This window comes from Aegilops tauschii, chromosome 3 (genome assembly GCF_002575655.3).
Source record: "Aegilops tauschii subsp. strangulata cultivar AL8/78 chromosome 3, Aet v6.0, whole genome shotgun sequence".
In the NCBI taxonomy this organism is placed as follows: Eukaryota; Viridiplantae; Streptophyta; class Magnoliopsida; order Poales; family Poaceae; genus Aegilops; species Aegilops tauschii.
Window position 1 is genome coordinate 466,717,441 of NC_053037.3, and position 16,603 is coordinate 466,734,043.

At 46.1% G+C, this 16,603-nt stretch overlaps 1 protein-coding gene across 4 annotated transcripts; it reads right to left on the reverse strand.

Annotated features, from left to right (window-relative positions):
• Nucleotides 1-8,659: 8,659 nt before the first annotated feature.
• On the reverse strand, nucleotides 8,660-13,021 carry LOC109780245 (protein IQ-DOMAIN 3). Of its 4 annotated transcripts, none has more exons than XM_020338833.4 (6): nucleotides 12,642-13,021; nucleotides 11,519-11,630; nucleotides 11,021-11,410; nucleotides 10,273-10,494; nucleotides 9,856-9,975; nucleotides 8,660-9,709 (listed from the first exon to the last, which is right to left on the reverse strand). In XM_020338833.4, exons 2-6 carry the CDS (start codon nucleotides 11,594-11,596, stop codon nucleotides 9,020-9,022), a joined length of 1,500 nt encoding a protein of 499 aa, XP_020194422.1. In that variant the 5' UTR covers nucleotides 11,597-11,630; nucleotides 12,642-13,021; the 3' UTR covers nucleotides 8,660-9,019. The 4 variants fall into 4 exon arrangements, with proteins under 4 accessions (XP_020194422.1, XP_073366960.1, XP_020194421.1 ...); XM_073510859.1 differs by having other exon boundaries at nucleotides 12,695-12,919; XM_020338832.4 differs by having other exon boundaries at nucleotides 12,406-12,676.
• Nucleotides 13,022-16,603: the final 3,582 nt, after the last annotated feature.

The following is a 16,603-nucleotide window of genomic DNA, read 5'->3' on the forward strand; positions in this document are numbered from 1 at the left end:
AGTGTAGGGTATACAATAGATCTGGTACACAGCATGGCATACTTTATAGAACCTACGGCTGAGGCATAGGGAATGACTTTCATTCTCTTTCTATCTTCTGCCGTGGTCGGGCTTTGAGTCTTACTCAATTTCACACCTTGTAACACAGGCAAGAACTCTTTCTTTGATTGTTCCATTTTGAACTACTTCAAAATCTTGTCAAGGTATGTACTCATTGAAAAAACTTATCAAGCGTCTTGATCTATCTCTATAGATCTTGATGCTCAATATGTAAGCAGCTTCACCGAGGTCTTTTTTTTTGAAAAACTCCTTTCAAAAACTCCTTTATGCTTTCCAGAAAATTCTACATTATTTCCGATGAACAATATGTCATTCACATATATTTATCAGAAATGATGTAGTGCTCCCACTCACTTTCTTGTAAATACAGGCTTCACCGCAAGTCTGTATAAAACTATATGCTTTGATCAACTCATCAAAGCGTATATTCCAACTCCGAGATGCTTGCACCAGTCCATAGATGGATCGCTGGAGCTTGCACATTTTTTTAGCGCCTTTAGGATCGACAAAACCTTCTGGTTGCATCATATACAACTCTTCTTTAAGAATCCATTAAGGAATGTAGTTTTGACATCCATTTGCCAGATTTCATAAAATGTGGCAATTTGCTAACATGATTTGGACAGACTTAAGCATCACTACGAGTGAGAAAATCTCATCGTAGTCAACACCTTGAACTTTGTCAAAACCTTTTTCGACAAGTCTAGCTTTGTAGATAGTAACACTACTATCAGCGTCTGTCTTCTTCTTGAAGATCCATTTATTTTCTATGGCTTGCCGATTATCGGGCAAGTCAACCAAAGTCCACAATTTGTTCTCATACATGAATCCCATCTCAGATTTCATGGCCTCAAGCCATTTCACGGAATTTGGGCTCATCATCGCTTCCTCATAGTTTGTAGGTTCATCATGGTCAAGTAACATGACCTCCAGAACAGGATTACCGTACCACTCTGGTGCGGATCTCACTCTGGTTGACCTACGAGGTTCGGTAATAACTTGATCTGAAGTTACATGATCATCATCATTAGCTTCCTCACTAATTGGTGTAGGAGTCACAGGAACAGATTTCTGTGATGAACTACTTTCCAATAAGGGAGCAGGTACAGTTACCTCATCAAGTTCTACTTTCCTCCCACTCACTTCTTTCGAGAGAAACTCCTTCTCTATAAAGGATCCATTCTTAGCAACGAATGTCTTGCATTCGGATCTGTGATAGAAGGTGTACCCAAATGTCTCCTTTGGGTATCCTATGAAGACACATTTCTTCGATTTGGGTTTGAGCTTATCACGATGAAACTTTTTCACATAAGCATCGCAACCCCAAACTTTAAGAAACGACAATTTTGGTTTCTTGCCAAACCACAGTTCATATGGTGTCGTCTCAACGGATTTAGATGGTGCCCTATTTAACGTGAATGCAGTTGTCTCTAATGCATAACCCCGAAACGATAGTGGTAAATCGGTAAGAGACATCATAGATTGCACCATATCTAATAAAGTACGGTTACGATGTTCGGACACACCATTACGCTATGGTGTTCCAGGTGGCGTGAGTTGCGAAGCTATTCCGCATTGTTTCAAATGAAGACCAAACTCGTAACTCAAATATTCTCCTCCACGATCAGATCGTAGAAACTTTATTTTCTTGTTACGATGATTTTCCACTTCACTCAGAAATTATATGAACTTTTCAAATGTTTTAGACTTATGTTTCATCAAGTAGATATACCCATATATGCTCAAATCATTTGTGAAGGTCAGAAAATAACGATACCCACCGCGAGCCTCAACACTCATCGGATTGCATACATCAGTATGTACTATTTCCAATAAGTCAGTTGCTCGCTCCATTGTTCCAGAGAACGGAGTCTTAGTCATCTTGCCCATGAGGCATGGTTCGCAAGCATCAACTGATTCATAATCAAGTGATTCCAAAAGCCCATCAGCATGGATTTTCTTCATGCGCTTTACACCAATATGACCTAAACGGCAGTGCACAAATAAGTTGCACTATCATTATTAACTTTGCATCTTTTGGCTTCAATATTATGAATATGTCTATCACTACGATCGAGATTCAATAAACCATTCACCTTGGGTGTATGACCATTGAAGGTTTTATTCATGTAAACAGAACAACAATTATTCTCTGACTTTAAATGAATAACTGTATTGCAATAAACATGATCAAATCATATTCATGCTTAACGCAAACACCAAATAACATTTATTTAGGTTCAACACTAATCCCGAAAGTATAGGGAGTGTGCGATGATCATATCAATCTTGGAACCACTTCCAACACACATCGTCACTTCACCCTTAACTAGTCTCTGTTCATTCTGCAACTCCTATTTCGAGTTACTAATCTTAGCAATTGAACTAGTATCAAATACTGAGGGGTTGCTATAAACACTAGTAAAGTACACATCAATAAGAATTATATCAAATATACCTTTGTTCACTTTGCCATCCTTCTTATCCGCCAAATACTTGGGGCAGTTCCGCTTCCAGTGACCAGTCCCTTTGCAGTAGAAGCACTTAGTCTCAGGCTTAGGTCCGGACTTGGGCTTCTTCACTTGAGCAGCAACTTGCTTGCCGTTCTTTTTGAAGTTTCCCTTCTTCCCTTTGCCCTTTTCTTGAAACTAGTGGTCTTGTCAACCATCAACACTTGATGCTTTTCTTGATTTCTACCTTCGTCGATTTCAGCATCACCACGAGCTTGGGAATCGTTTCCATTATCCCTTGCATATTATAGTTCATCACGAAGTTATAGTAACTTGGTGATAGTGACTAGAGAACTCTATCAATCACTATCTTATCTGGAAGATTAACTCCCACTTGATTCAAGTGATAGTACTCAGACATTCTGAGCACATGCTCACTAGCTGAGCTATTCTCCTCCATCTTGTAGGCAAAGTACTTGTCAAAGGTCTCATACCTTTTGACATGGGCATGAGTCTGAAATAGTAATTTCAACTCTTGGAACATCTCATATGCTCCGTGGCGTTTCAAAAATGTCTTTGAAGCCCCGATTCTAAGCCATAAAGCATGGTGCACTAAACTATCAAGTAGTCATCATATCGAGCTTGCCAAACGTTCATAACGTCTGCATCTGCTCCTGCAATCGGTCTGTCACCTAGCAGTGCATCAAGGACATAATTCTTCTGTGCAGCAATGAGGATAATCCTCAGATCACGGATCCAATCCGCATCATTGCTACTAACATCTTTCAACTCAGTTTTCTCTAGGAACATATCAAAAATAAAACAGGGGAGCTAAACGCGAGCTATTGATCTACGACATAGATATGCTAATACTAACAGGACTAAGATCATGATAAATTAAAGTTCAATTAATCATATTACTTAAGAACTCCCACTTAGATAGACATCCCTCTAATAATCTAAGTGATCACGTGATCCATATCAACTAAACCATGTCCGATCATCACGTGAGATGGAGTAGTTTTCAATGGTGAACATCACTATGTTGATCATATCTACTATATGATTCACGCTCGACCTTTCGGTCTTAGTGTTCTGAGGCCATATCTGCATATGCTAGGCTCGTCAAGTTTAACCCGAGTATTCTGCGTGTGCAAAACTGGCTTGCACCCGTTGTATGTGAACGTAGAGCTTATCACACCCGGTCATCACGTGGTGTCTCGGCACGACGAACTTTCACAACGGTGCATACTCAGGGAGAACACTTGTACCTTGAAATTTAGTGAGAGATCATCTTATAATGTTACCGCCGTACTAAGCAAAATAAGATGCATAAAGGATAAACATCACATGCAATCAATATAAGTGATATGATACGGCCATCATCATCTTGTGCCTTTGATCTCCATCTCCAAAGCACCGTCATGATCACCATCGTCACCGGCGCGACACCTTGATCTCCATCGTAGCATCGTTGTCGTCTCGCCAACTATTGCTTCTACGACTATCGCTACCACTTAGTGATAAAGTAAAGCAATTACATGGCGATTGCATTTCATACAATAAAGCGACAACCATATGGCTCCTGCCAGTTGCCGATAACTCTGTTACAAAACATGATCATCTCATACAATAAAATTTAGCATCATGTCTTGACCATATCACATCACAACATGCCCTGCAAAAACAAGTTAGACGTCCTCTACTTTGTTGTTGCAAGTTTTACATGGCTGCTACGGGCTGAGCAAGAACCGTTCTTACCTACGCATCAAAACCACAATGATTTTTTGTTAAGTATGTGTTGTTTGGTAGCACACAAAGTTACGTTGTGACGTTTGATACACAAAGTGTTCCTCCGGTATTCGGGAGTTGCATAATCTCATAGTCATAGGAACATGTATAAGTCATGAAGAAAGCAATAGCAACATACTAAACGATCAAGTGCTAAGCTAACGGAATGGGTCAAGTCAATCACATCATTCTCTAATGATGTGATCCCGTTAATGAAATGACAACTCATGTCTATGGCTAGGAAACTTAACCATCTTTGATTCAACGAGCTAGTCAAGTAGAGGCATACTAGTGACACTCTGTTTGTCTATGTATTCACACATGTACTAAGTTTCCGGTTAATACAATTCTAGCATGAATAATAAACATTTATCATGATATAAGGAAATATAAATAACAACTTTATTATTGCCTCTAGGGCATATTTCCTTCACAGATACCCATGCATATGTAGTGTAGTTCCTTGCTTGCGAGTACTTTGGATGAGTACTCACGGTTGCTTTGCTACTTCTTTTTCCCCCTTTCCCGGTTATTGCGATCATATGATGGAGTCCAGGAGCCAGAGGATCCCGAGGATGATTCTACATGGAGTTCGACTTCGAGGAGTAGTTAGGAGGTCCCAGGCAGGAGGCCTCGCCTTTTCGATCGTTGCTACATTTGTGCTAGCCTTCTTAAGGCAAACTTGTTTAACTTATGTCTATACTCAGATATTGTTGCTTCCGCTGACTCATTTTATGTTCGAGCTGATGTATTTGAGCCCTCGAGGCCCCTGGCCTGTAATATTAAGGCAAACTTGTATTATTTTAATTTGTGTCTAGAGTTGTGTTGTGATATCTTCCCATGAGTCTTTGATCTTGATCGTACAATTTTGCATGTATGATTAGTGTACGGTCAAATTGGGGGCGTCACAGGAGTAAGCGTTATAGTTTGTTTCCAATACTCATTAGTTTCACGTTAGACAGAATGACAAAATCCCTCTGCTTCCCACCGGAGCCGCCGCCGGTCCGCCTTGTCTTCGGTGGCCTAAGGGCCATAGCGGCGTGGTGGATCTCGGCCCTTGTTGGCGGGAGGGCTCTATTTTCAGTTGTTTCTTCGCGTTTTGTTATGGTTTTTTTCCTGCTCAGGAAGACGAGACGGCGACGGCTCCTTGAAGATGGAATAAGTTTCTCCATCTCAGACAAGTTGGGTAGAGGATTTGGGGGGGGGGAGGGGCTTAGAGGATTGCAGTTACAACAACAAAGCCTTTAGTCCCAAACAAGTTGGGGTAGGCTAGAGGTGACATCCATAAGATCTCGCGACCAACTCATGGCTCTGGCACAGGGATAGCATGCTTCCACGCACCCCTGTCCATAGCTAGTTCTTTGGTGATACTCCAATCCTTCAGGTATTCGGTCTACCCCGCCCTCTCTTGACATTCTCCGCACTCTTTAGCCGTCCGCTATGCACTAAAGTTTCTGGAGGCCTGCGTTGAATATGCCCAAACCATCTCAGACGATGTTGGACAAGCATCTCTTCAATTGGTGTTACCCCAGCTCTATCTCGTATATCATCATTCCAGACTCGATCCTTCCTCGTGTGGCCATGATGACCCACAAGTATAGGGGATCAATCGTAGTCCTTTCGACAAGTAAGAGTGTTGAACCCAATGAGGAGCAGAAAAAAAATGACAAGTGGTTTTCAACAAGGTATTCTCTGCAAGCACTGAAATTATAAGTAGAGTAGTTTGATAGCAAGATAATTTGTAACGAGCAAGTAATGGTAATGGTAAATAATATGCAGCAAGGTAGCCCAATCCTTTTGTGGCAAAAGACACACCAAAATGGTCTCTTATAATAAGCAAAGCGTTCTTGAGGGTACACGGGAATTCATCTAGTCACTTTCATCATGTTGGTTCGATTTGTGTTCGCTACTTTGACAATTTGATATGTGGGCAGACCGGTGCTTAGGTGTTGTTCTTACTTGAACAAGGCTCCTACTTATGATTAACCCCATGCAAGCATCCGCAACTACGAGAAAAGTATTAAGATAAAATCTAACCATAGCATTAAACTTTTGGATCCAAATCGGTCCCTTACGATATAGCGCATAAACTAGGGTTTAAACTTCTGTCACTCTAGCAACTCATCATCTAATAACTACTCCACAGTGCATTCCCTTAGGCCCAAATATGGTGAAGTGTCATGTAGTCGACTGATACATCTCCAACGTATCTATAATTTATGAAGTATTCATGCCATGTTTACAACAATTTTATATGATTTTGGCATGATTTGATTAGAACTAACCCGGACTGACGCTGTTTTCAGCACAACTACCGTGGTGGTGTTTTTGTGCAGAAATAAAAGTTCTCGGAACGGGCTGAAAATTTACGGAGAATATTTTTGGAAAATATAAAAAATACTGGAGCAAAAAGATACCAGAGGGGAGTCCCGGGGCCACCATAAGGGTGGGGGGCGCCCCCCAGGGCGCGCCCTCCGTCCTTGTCGTCGCCTCGTGGGTCCCCTTGACTTGTCTCCAACGCCAAACACTCCTATAAATCCCAAAAACTCCCGAACGAAACCTAGATCGGGAGTTCCGCCGCCGCAAGCCTCTGTAGCCACGAAAAATCAATCTAGGCCCTCTCTGGCACGCTGCCGGAGGGGGCCATCATCACCGGAGGCCATGGAGGAGGATCCCGGAGGGGGCCATCATCGCCATGGAGGCCAAGGACCAGAGGGAGAACCTCTCCCCATCTAGGGGGAGGCCATGGAGGAGGAAGCACAACGGGGAGAACCTCTCCCCCTCTCTCTTGGTGGCGCCGGAGTGCCATCGGGGGAACCATTGCCGCGGTGATCGTCTTCATCAACATCACCATCTTCATCACCATCCTCATCTCTTTTACGCGGTCCACTCTCCCGCACCCCGCTGTAATCCCCTACTTGAACATGGTGCTTTATGCCACATATTATGATCCACATACGCAAGTCCTTCTTTTGCTCCCAGTATCTCTCCATAAGTTGTCGTACCAAGAAAATGGCTTCCATGGTCGACCTCCCAGGCATGAAACCAAACTGATTTTTGGTCACGCTTGTCATTCTTCTTAAGTGGTGCTCAATGACTCTCTCCCATAGCTTAATTGTATGGTTGATCAACTTAATTCCATGGTAATTAGTACAACTCTGAACATCCCCCTTGTTCTTGAAGATTGCTACTAATATACTCTTTCTCCATTCTTATGGCATCTTGTTTGCCCGAAATATGAGGTTGAAAAGCTTGGTTAGCCATACTTGGGTTTCATCTTCATAAGAGTGACCGAGTTTTTATGTTGGCTCGCCAAGCCTATCACAACCCTCCTCCTTTACCCGGGATTGAGACCGGCTATGTTGAGACAACATAGGCGGAGTTAGAGGATTGCAGTTCCGAGGAAAAAAATTAATCCTTTTTCCTATCTCCTGGTTCACAGGATTGCACCAAAGGAGAAAAAAATTAAGTTCGCACCAAAGGATTTTCAGAGGACAACAAATTGTCATGCCAAGTTTTCATAATCCTGAATTCCAAACAAGCCACAAAGATCTCTCATCAAGTATTCAAGTAACGGTACCCGCAAAAATAAGTATTCAAGTAACGGAAGCCCCTGAAGATATCGGCCTAGATGGGAAGAAATTATGAATCGTTCACAGTACAGCCTACGATATCAAAAACCAACTGCACAACCACAACAGAAGGATGTGAGGCGATTTAAAAATGCAAGATGCATTGGTAGATCTTCAGAGCCGTGTTTTTTCGGAATCATACCGCAACCAAGTCATACCAACAGCAAGTAGGGAGGGGCGTTTTGATGTTGGTAGTGGTACCACCATATAAAAATGCTGGAGTTGGTAGTGGTACCTTTGAAGAAACGTTACGGCAGGTGCTTAGGGAGTACCACCAGATAAAGTGCTGGAGTACAAGTCAAGCATCATGCAAGAGGCATTGCCTAAATGCAGCGGCTGCTGATGCAAATGCAAAGCGAATTTGATGATAGAAAAATAAAACGTTCCTTTTCAGCCCAGCACAAGCTACAGCCTATATATGGTTAGCAATCACGCTTCGTAATCCTGTTGCAACCTGATTTGGTAACTGAATCCAGGTCGTTTCTTCTCAGCCGTTTCAAAAACCAAAAACCACAATGTTGCAAAAATTAAAAGAATCAGTAGCCCAAATGCCAATTGTAGTAGCGAAGAATAATACAGGTTTAATAGCAAGTGCAAGCCAACTGAGGAAAACTTCAACTGCTCTATGTACCAAGTACATAAACTCAGGACCCCAATCGGCACCATTCTGAATCAGTGATTCAGTTGCCATAACATACAAACCAAGAACACATGCATATCTCAACATTCAGTAATTCCGCATGTCTTACATTGTGGTTAATAATAGTAGTAATCCAAATCAATAATGTACATATACTCTCGAAGAAAACTCATAATGTACACTGAAAGTCACGCACACACCAATCATCTCTCACTTTTTTTTACCGCTTCACATTTCCTTCTCTGCAGCATCACACACCACAATCCACAGAGAAAAACCTCTGTCTGCAAACAGTTAGAATCGTCTCAAATCAACCCGGACAGATCATACAGTTTCACGGAGGGTTCAACCTTTGAGAGAAAGCAATCTAAACTAGAGAATACAAAAACAGAAAAGATGGCGATCTAGCAATCATAGGTGGCAGCGCCTGACGTTCATTGATCATATCAGGCAACATTGACATCCTTCAGGGAGGCAGGATCCACCTTCGGAGGATCCGAATGGCGCCTCGCTCTTTCCTTCAGCTTATCTGCGGGTGTGACATTTGGTTTCTCTGCAGCTGGGAAGGATAGGCGCTTCTTTATCGATGAGTGGACCAGAGATGCTCTATCAGGGACCTCAAACTTGTCGGCGAATACCATGTGGTACCGAGATTTCGCTCTTGCAGACTTTGTGGACTGCATGTAGCTGGGGAGAGCTGGGGTGCTTGTTAGGCTCGAATCGTCCTGGATCGAGCCTCCACCTGTGCTCAGCCTCCTTGGGCGCTCAGAGCGTATGCTTGTGATGCTCCTCAAGTCATCCTCCCTGTATAACCAGCTATCTCTTGGGCTTGAAGGTCTGAATTTACCTGCAACAGAGGGGTTCTTTGATGGGGGGGTTGATGGTGATTGCCGGCTTGGTGGACGGCTCGACTTGCTTGGTGTTGCAGGCCTCTGGATTGAGAGAGCACGGGGCACAAAAGTTCGAGCAGCGTTAGTGCTGGGATTCTTAGTCAGAGCACCGTCTTTATCCTTGTTTGACACCACTCGGTTCTCCCAAGGCCTTGCTGACATCCAGCGTTCCATCCAGCTCCAGCCCCAATTAGGATTTCCTTGGTCTGTGAATGTTGGTGTTACAGTTCGACCAGAATTCTTCCACTGCATGAGATAAAAAAACATGGAATTGGCAATATAATGAGAAATACTACTACATATGCTGAGCGGAACAATAAAATTACAGTAGGTAAAAGCAAGGAGCACACAACAGAAGTACAAGACATCAGGGGAAACCAAAGTCAGCTTGCCTGATGAGAAAATGCATATGCAAGTGCTCTTTCTCGTCTTAGTGCAGCTTCCTGTTTCATCATTAAGCTGGCCTCGATCTGTTCTTTGGATTGATGGCTATGATCCCAGTCTTCATCAATCTGCCAAGAAAGTTGGACTGTACTCAATATGTATAACAAAAGTTTAGTCGTATTAGTGGAGAACATGTATGTTTTTTTACTCTTTCTTCAATGTGAGTGGTACGTTAATACTGTTTATCATTAATAACTCCTTTTTCTGTAAATAGAGCGGAGAACTGTCCATCAACCAGTTGGCTAGAGGTGCGCATGTGGGTGTGCGCCTATCCCGCCACCCGCGTTCGAGCGCTGTGCTCCGCAGGGGGTGTCTCATGGTTGTGTAAAAGATGAAGAGCTTTGCAATTCAAAAAGGGTGCTCACCTTCATTTTCTCAAGTTCCCTTTGGTGCTTCAACTGGAGCTGCCTTTGAAGAGCCTGTTTTTCCTCCTCCATCTTCACCCTTCTAGAGTAGATTTGGGTTTGAACTCTGGCCATTGTTTGTGTGCAATGCAAGGTGTGGGCAGTTTGGCGTTTAACAGCATTTCCATCAACTAGCGACTTCAGCCTAACAAGTCCTCTCAGTGCACGCAGTGCTCTCCTTGCCTACACAAATATTTTCCAAATTGAGTAACTAATCAATTTATACTATGCAATAAAGAAGAATTAGCACTCGATGCCACACAAAAACATAACATATATACGACTCTTCATCCCAAGAAGTACAGTTTAAGAGTTCTACCCTAATAATGGTTCGCGCTATTCTGAATTATTTTTTATTCAGCTGTCATATCATCATTCACGTTCTTATGCGTAAGAACATCAAAATCATCAAATGAAAGTATGATTGAAAATGACCAGCAAAGCACAATCTTGGCTGTATTCCAAATTGGACCAACGACATGATAATGATGGATTAGACAACAACTCTCTCTACCAACCAAATCAGGTATCTTAAAGGGTATTAATTCGTACCAGGCTGACATCTTACGCATGCCAGTAAAAACTGAAGACAGTGACCCAAAACCAATCGCAGCATATGGTTTCTATTGTATTGCTACCAAGGACAGACATTAATATAGATAGATAACAACAGCAAGCAATAAACATCCCGCAAGTGTGGATTCATTACCAGATAACCCCTGAAGGCGGTCTGAATCTTGACAGCGGCGAGTTCTTCCTGTGAGCAAACAGGTGGCCTTGATGTGGCTGCGGGGACTGCTGTGAGGCGGACAACCTCAGCAGCGGCCTGGGCAGCGACGGCAGCGGCTTCCGCAGCGACAGCAGAGGCAAGCGCAACAGAGTAGGCATGCTTGTTTTGTTCACTCTCCGTTTCGACTGGCTTGACATCTTTTATCTCCTCGGACTGTGGCTGAGGAGGCTGCGTAGGCGGCAACGGCAGCGGCAGCGGCGATGGAGCTACTGGAGTGATGTCTGACACTGTCGAGGTGGGCGGATCAAAGCGCTTTGACTTGCCAAATGGCCATTTCCTCCGGGATTTAGGCTTGTCTGCCTTCTCAGTCTACAGGTGCCAAATGTCAAAATGGTTGAAATGGCAAGCTACTGAAAATGAGGGCAAATGCAAAATTTAAGTCAAATGTGTAGATGTAAAAGTACAGTATTTTTATACCTTAGCTTCTTTCCCCTCCGGATCAGAGGAGCTGAACACTCTCCTGACAGCACTAAACCACTTCCCTTTCTTTGCCATAATTGGTGTACCCTTTCTGCACCTTCTTCTTCACCTTAAAAGTACAGATCAAAGCTTCAGAACACAACTGATAGAAGGGGTGGAAATCATCTAAAGAAACGTTAGAAGGTGAAAGAAAGGCCAGAAAAATCCAAGGTTTACAGTATAAATCATAGCATATGTGGATCGGGCACAAGAACAGTTGTTCCACCAAAATATTTAGAGATCAAAAGGTTATGATACTGTCGTTCTCTAATGAAGCAAGCGGCGTAAAAACCTGAAAGAAATGAAGCAGGTTTTGACACCGAAAATAAAGCATACTGACAGAAAATCAGCTACGCTGTGAGGTTTGTAAGCTGACCACCTACACAATTCTAAGCTTGCCAAAATCTTTAATCGAATCAATTAGGAAAAAACATACTAGAAGTAAACGGCGGGCGGAGATTTGATACGATTAGCTACCCAGGACATAATCGTGCATCATAAATAAGAAAATATGGCAAGAAAGGCATCTCTTGGACGCAGAGATACCCTACTTACTTCCGCGCGTTACCCTTCAACACTCCATCAATCGGGCAGCGAAAATAAAGACCGGAGGGATCAGACACCAACCGAAACGGACCGAATTTAATCCCCCACATAAACCCTCGCCCAACTCCTCCGCCAAAAATCTACTCTGCCGCACCTCAAACTTGACCAGAGAAGAAGAGCGCGACAAGGAAGAAGAAGCAACCAGGCAGCACGGCCGTGGGGCGCGGCGCCCGAAAAGAAAACAGGAGATCCGACTTTCACATCGGGCGAGGGAGAGAAAGAGGCGCGCGAGCTTTCACCTCAAAGGCAAGCAACCGCCGAAAGCCCCGCCCTGCCTGCCTGCCCACCTTCCTCTGAAGCCACCCGTCGTGGGTGGCGCGACGGGTCAGATCAACCGGAGACCGGGGGAGGCAGAGGCATTGTGGGAGGGCGGAAAGGAGTGGAAGAAATGGAAAGGGGGGGAGAAGAAGTGGCAAGGGGTGGTGAAGTAGCCCACCTCCCCGAACTACTACTATTCCTCTTTTACTATGCTCACCTCAGCTCACCCGTCGGAGGAAAGGAAAGGCGCCGCCGCTTTTATCGGCTCACCGTTCCGCCGAGAAGAGAATTGATTCCCGCCGGTGGGACCTAGCGCGGTGCGGCGGGACCACGGCGCGCGGGGGAGCAGGCAGGGCTGGCCGTTGGTGGCGGGGCCCGTCGGCGGAGCGTACGGCGGCGAGCCGTTTCGCTGCCCCTCCTCGTCCCGATCTCTTCTGCTCCCTCTGGCGAGTCGCCGTCGTGGTCACGGTCACGGCGTCGCGCGCCCCCAGTGCCAGCTGAAACGCGCCGTCCCCTGTCGCCTCTTATGGGGAGGAGAGGACTGAGAGGAGGCGGCGCATGACGGGTGGGGCCAGCGCCCCGCAGCCGTGCTCCCCCGCGCGTGCCATGCCCCAGTGGCCAAAAAACCGTCGCGCGCATGACGTTTTCCTTCTGGCCCGGCTCGCGCCGGCCGGTACTCGTTCCGCCAGGGCCCGCGCGTCAGGGGGGCCCCGTGACACCTGTATCAGGGGTGGCCCGCCTGTCATAGATAGCTGGGCGGCGGCCGGCCCCACGCAAACGGTCTCTTTTCTCGAGGTGGATCCATGGTCAAGCTTTCGGTTAACCCCGCGCGTTAATGAGGCGTTTACGCCGGCTTGATTGTGCAAGCAGAGCAAACGCCTTTGCTTGCTTCCCCCGGTGTTTTTTCACCAGCTTTTGTACTAGTAACTCGTGTGCAGACTGTAAAGCGCAGCTGGCCCTTGGCTTTTGTGAACTGCCTTTTCTGCGGCCGTTTCGTTTCGTCTGGCAGAACGGAAAACGGATCGATCGGATGCGTGGCCACGCCGCAATATTTTGATAAGAACGGCCGGATCGAGATGATTACAATAGCGTTGGTGTCAGCGGGACGCTGCCGATGATGAGGCGATGAGATCCGTCCGTCACCTGCTAGAATTGTTTGCTCCTTGTTTGTTTATCCCTGTGCGCCAGCCTTTCATGCGGTGTCCTGGATCTTGGCGGGGGCCGCACTGCACTGCACTGCGCCGGAGAGTGGAGGGGCTGGAGAGGAGCGGCCAGCGGCCATGGCCTTTTTTTTTTGTCTCGGTTGTCGCTGCTCCAGCACATGCAGAACGCCAGCGGATCGGGCAGGCGCCCGACCGGCTTTACCCCACGGCCCGGGCAGCCTTTTCTTTTCTTTTCCTTTCTTTTCTTCCTCCCCGCGGCCGTACCTACACCTACCACCAACGGCGCTGTTGCCTCTGCGTCCCCCGATTGCACCTTTCAGAAAGAAAGGCCTTCGAATGCCAGAGCCACAGTGCTACTCCAGCCTACTACTGATAGCCTAGCACAGTAGTAGCACTGTACACTCACTTTTCGATCCTCGGCGCGGCGCCGAGGTGAAAAATGCGTTTCCGTCGCCGCGTGCTCGTGACCTATGTAACTTTACCGCCAGCGGCTACTCACTCACCACTGTTGTGCATCCATGTACCCACGGGTCGTCCTGAATAGTCCAAGAGGAGTAGTACTTGCGTATTCAGTGGCCACACATGTATCCGTCGTCTTGAATACTTCGAGATACGGTGCTGCACTGTGACTACTGTCCCAACCCAAGTGGCCGGTCGTCGATCGGGAGCCGTTGGCGTGGAATCTTGGCGGTGTAATGGCGACCCTGTACCACGGCAAGTGTATTTTCTGGACTGCTGGAACTACTGTGCAAGAGGTGGTGGAATCGTATTGATGCCTGCTACACGTGAGTTTGTGACTCACCCATTCCATTCCATTCTGGGAGGAACTACGGATAGTGTCTGCTGCTAATCACTTGTGCGATGATGGTTCCTCCGCGCTGATGATTGATTGGTCAGATCCCGGCCGGAGCCGCTACGGCGTCCTTGTTCATAGTATCAGAATCGTGAATAAATAAAAAATCAGAATGGAGTAGGGGTAAAGCTAGCCATGGGGTAACATGGACTGTAACATTGATTATTCGCACGGTGGGGGTTGGATCATCGTAATATGAGCTTGATGAGGCTATCAGAGTAGAGGGCATAGCCCCCACGAGGGAGAGCATAGTGCAGGAGTATCACGCTGCAATCAGCACTAAAACCATTTCACCGAGATTAGAAAGTTCATTGTGGGGGAACCAAGGAATCGTATAGGGAATAGTCGGTCCGTGCCACTACCGGAATTGCATATTTGAATTCTGCCATTCAAATTTGAATATTTTGTTCTGTGCCCATGCGAGTGCGGGGGCCAGCACCGAAGTCGACGCCTCGCCACCCGCAACAGCAACGTCGTCGAGAGAGAGAGGCGAACATCAAGGCACCGGACGAGGAGCACGCGTGAAGAGAGGTTGCCACGCGGGTCTATGCTTTGGTTCGCTGGCCGCAGGCTCGTGAGAATGCCAAGATGGTGGAGATTGAGGCCCGGGAAGCTGCCTTGGAGGCGCGAGGCCTTCAAGAGTCATGCCTATGTCTCGCTTGTGAGTACATCAATCGAGTGGCCGCCGCCACATTGCTTGAGTCTCGGTGGGCATTGGATGATGAGAGCACTGTCGTGACGCTCGGCTGCAACGAATGCGCCGGACATCATGACAGAGTTGTCTTAGCCGCCGCCACGCTGGAGCACGGGCGCGTAGGGAGCCCACACACTCACCTGCGTAGGGACCCCGCACCTGATGACCCGACACACTTGCGATGAAAATCGTTTGTCTTCTCTTTATTCAAGTACGACTCAAACATGAAGATCACACTTGCTCCCACATGCCCTTGGAGCTCCAAGAGCCCATGTATTGTCGTGGCTGTCGGGAATTGTCACGGCAGATGTCCTAGTAGAATGACTTAGTTGTGGATCCATCGCAACTAGTAGCTTAAAGGGGTTAAACGGGACAAAGGACACAAGGAGTTTATACTGGTTCGGCCGCTTGCGGTGAAGGTAAATGACTAATCCAGTTTGAGGTGGTATTGCTTATGTTTCGATTACCAGGGAGCGAATACGCTTGACCTAGCTTTCGATTTGTTCTTTCTTACCCTAAGCCGCCGCCGGGTCGTCCCTTTATATACACAGGTTGACGCCTCGCGGCTCACGGAGTCCCGGCCGGCTCATAAACAACGTGTCCGGCTCGGTGACTAATTAGACTTTCCTTACAATACAAGTCATACATATATGGCGGTTTATATTTATGGGCCTTAATTCGCCTTTGGGCTTCGGGTTCTTAGCAAGTCTGCTTCATGAATCGCCACCTTCAATATCTTCATGGGCTTTATCTTGATAAACCACCATTGGTATAACCCGGCCCCTCCTAGGCGGGTCATATCCAATAATTATATCTCCAACATTAGGCCCAGGTTGATTTGAACTTGTTCATATCAATCTTCAATACTTAGAAAAAATCCTTCATTTGTTCTTGCGAGATATTGTAACCCGCTATGACGTCATCTCCTGGGATTACGGAAACCCGCCATGACATCATGAGATCGAAAGCTAGGTCAAGCGTACTCGCTCCCTGGTAATCGAAACATAAGCAATACCACCTCAAACTGGATTAGGCCTTTACCTTCACCGCAAGGGGCCGAACCAGTATAAACTCCTTGTGTCCTTTGTCCCGTTTAACCCCTTTAAGCTAACCTAGTTGTGATGGCTCCACAACAAAGTCCTTCTACTAGGACATCTGCCGTGACAATTCCACGACAGTGGCCGAGAGCATGCCATGACAAATTCCAACTTATGAGTTCCATGATTCCCGGACAGCCCCGGTTCAGAGCGGCAAGACAAGCCAAACAAGCGTACGTCCAAACCCTAACTCACATGGAGCATAGTGGACGAAGAGCAGGACTACACGGACCTCGACGAGTAATCGGCCAGCACTGTGGGATAGAAAACCAATCACTGCTGAAACCATCTCCTAGACAGAAAGACGATCTCCGCTGAAGCAAGCACCAGGACAAAAAACTTGAACGAGCTCAAGATCAACTCTAGATCCTT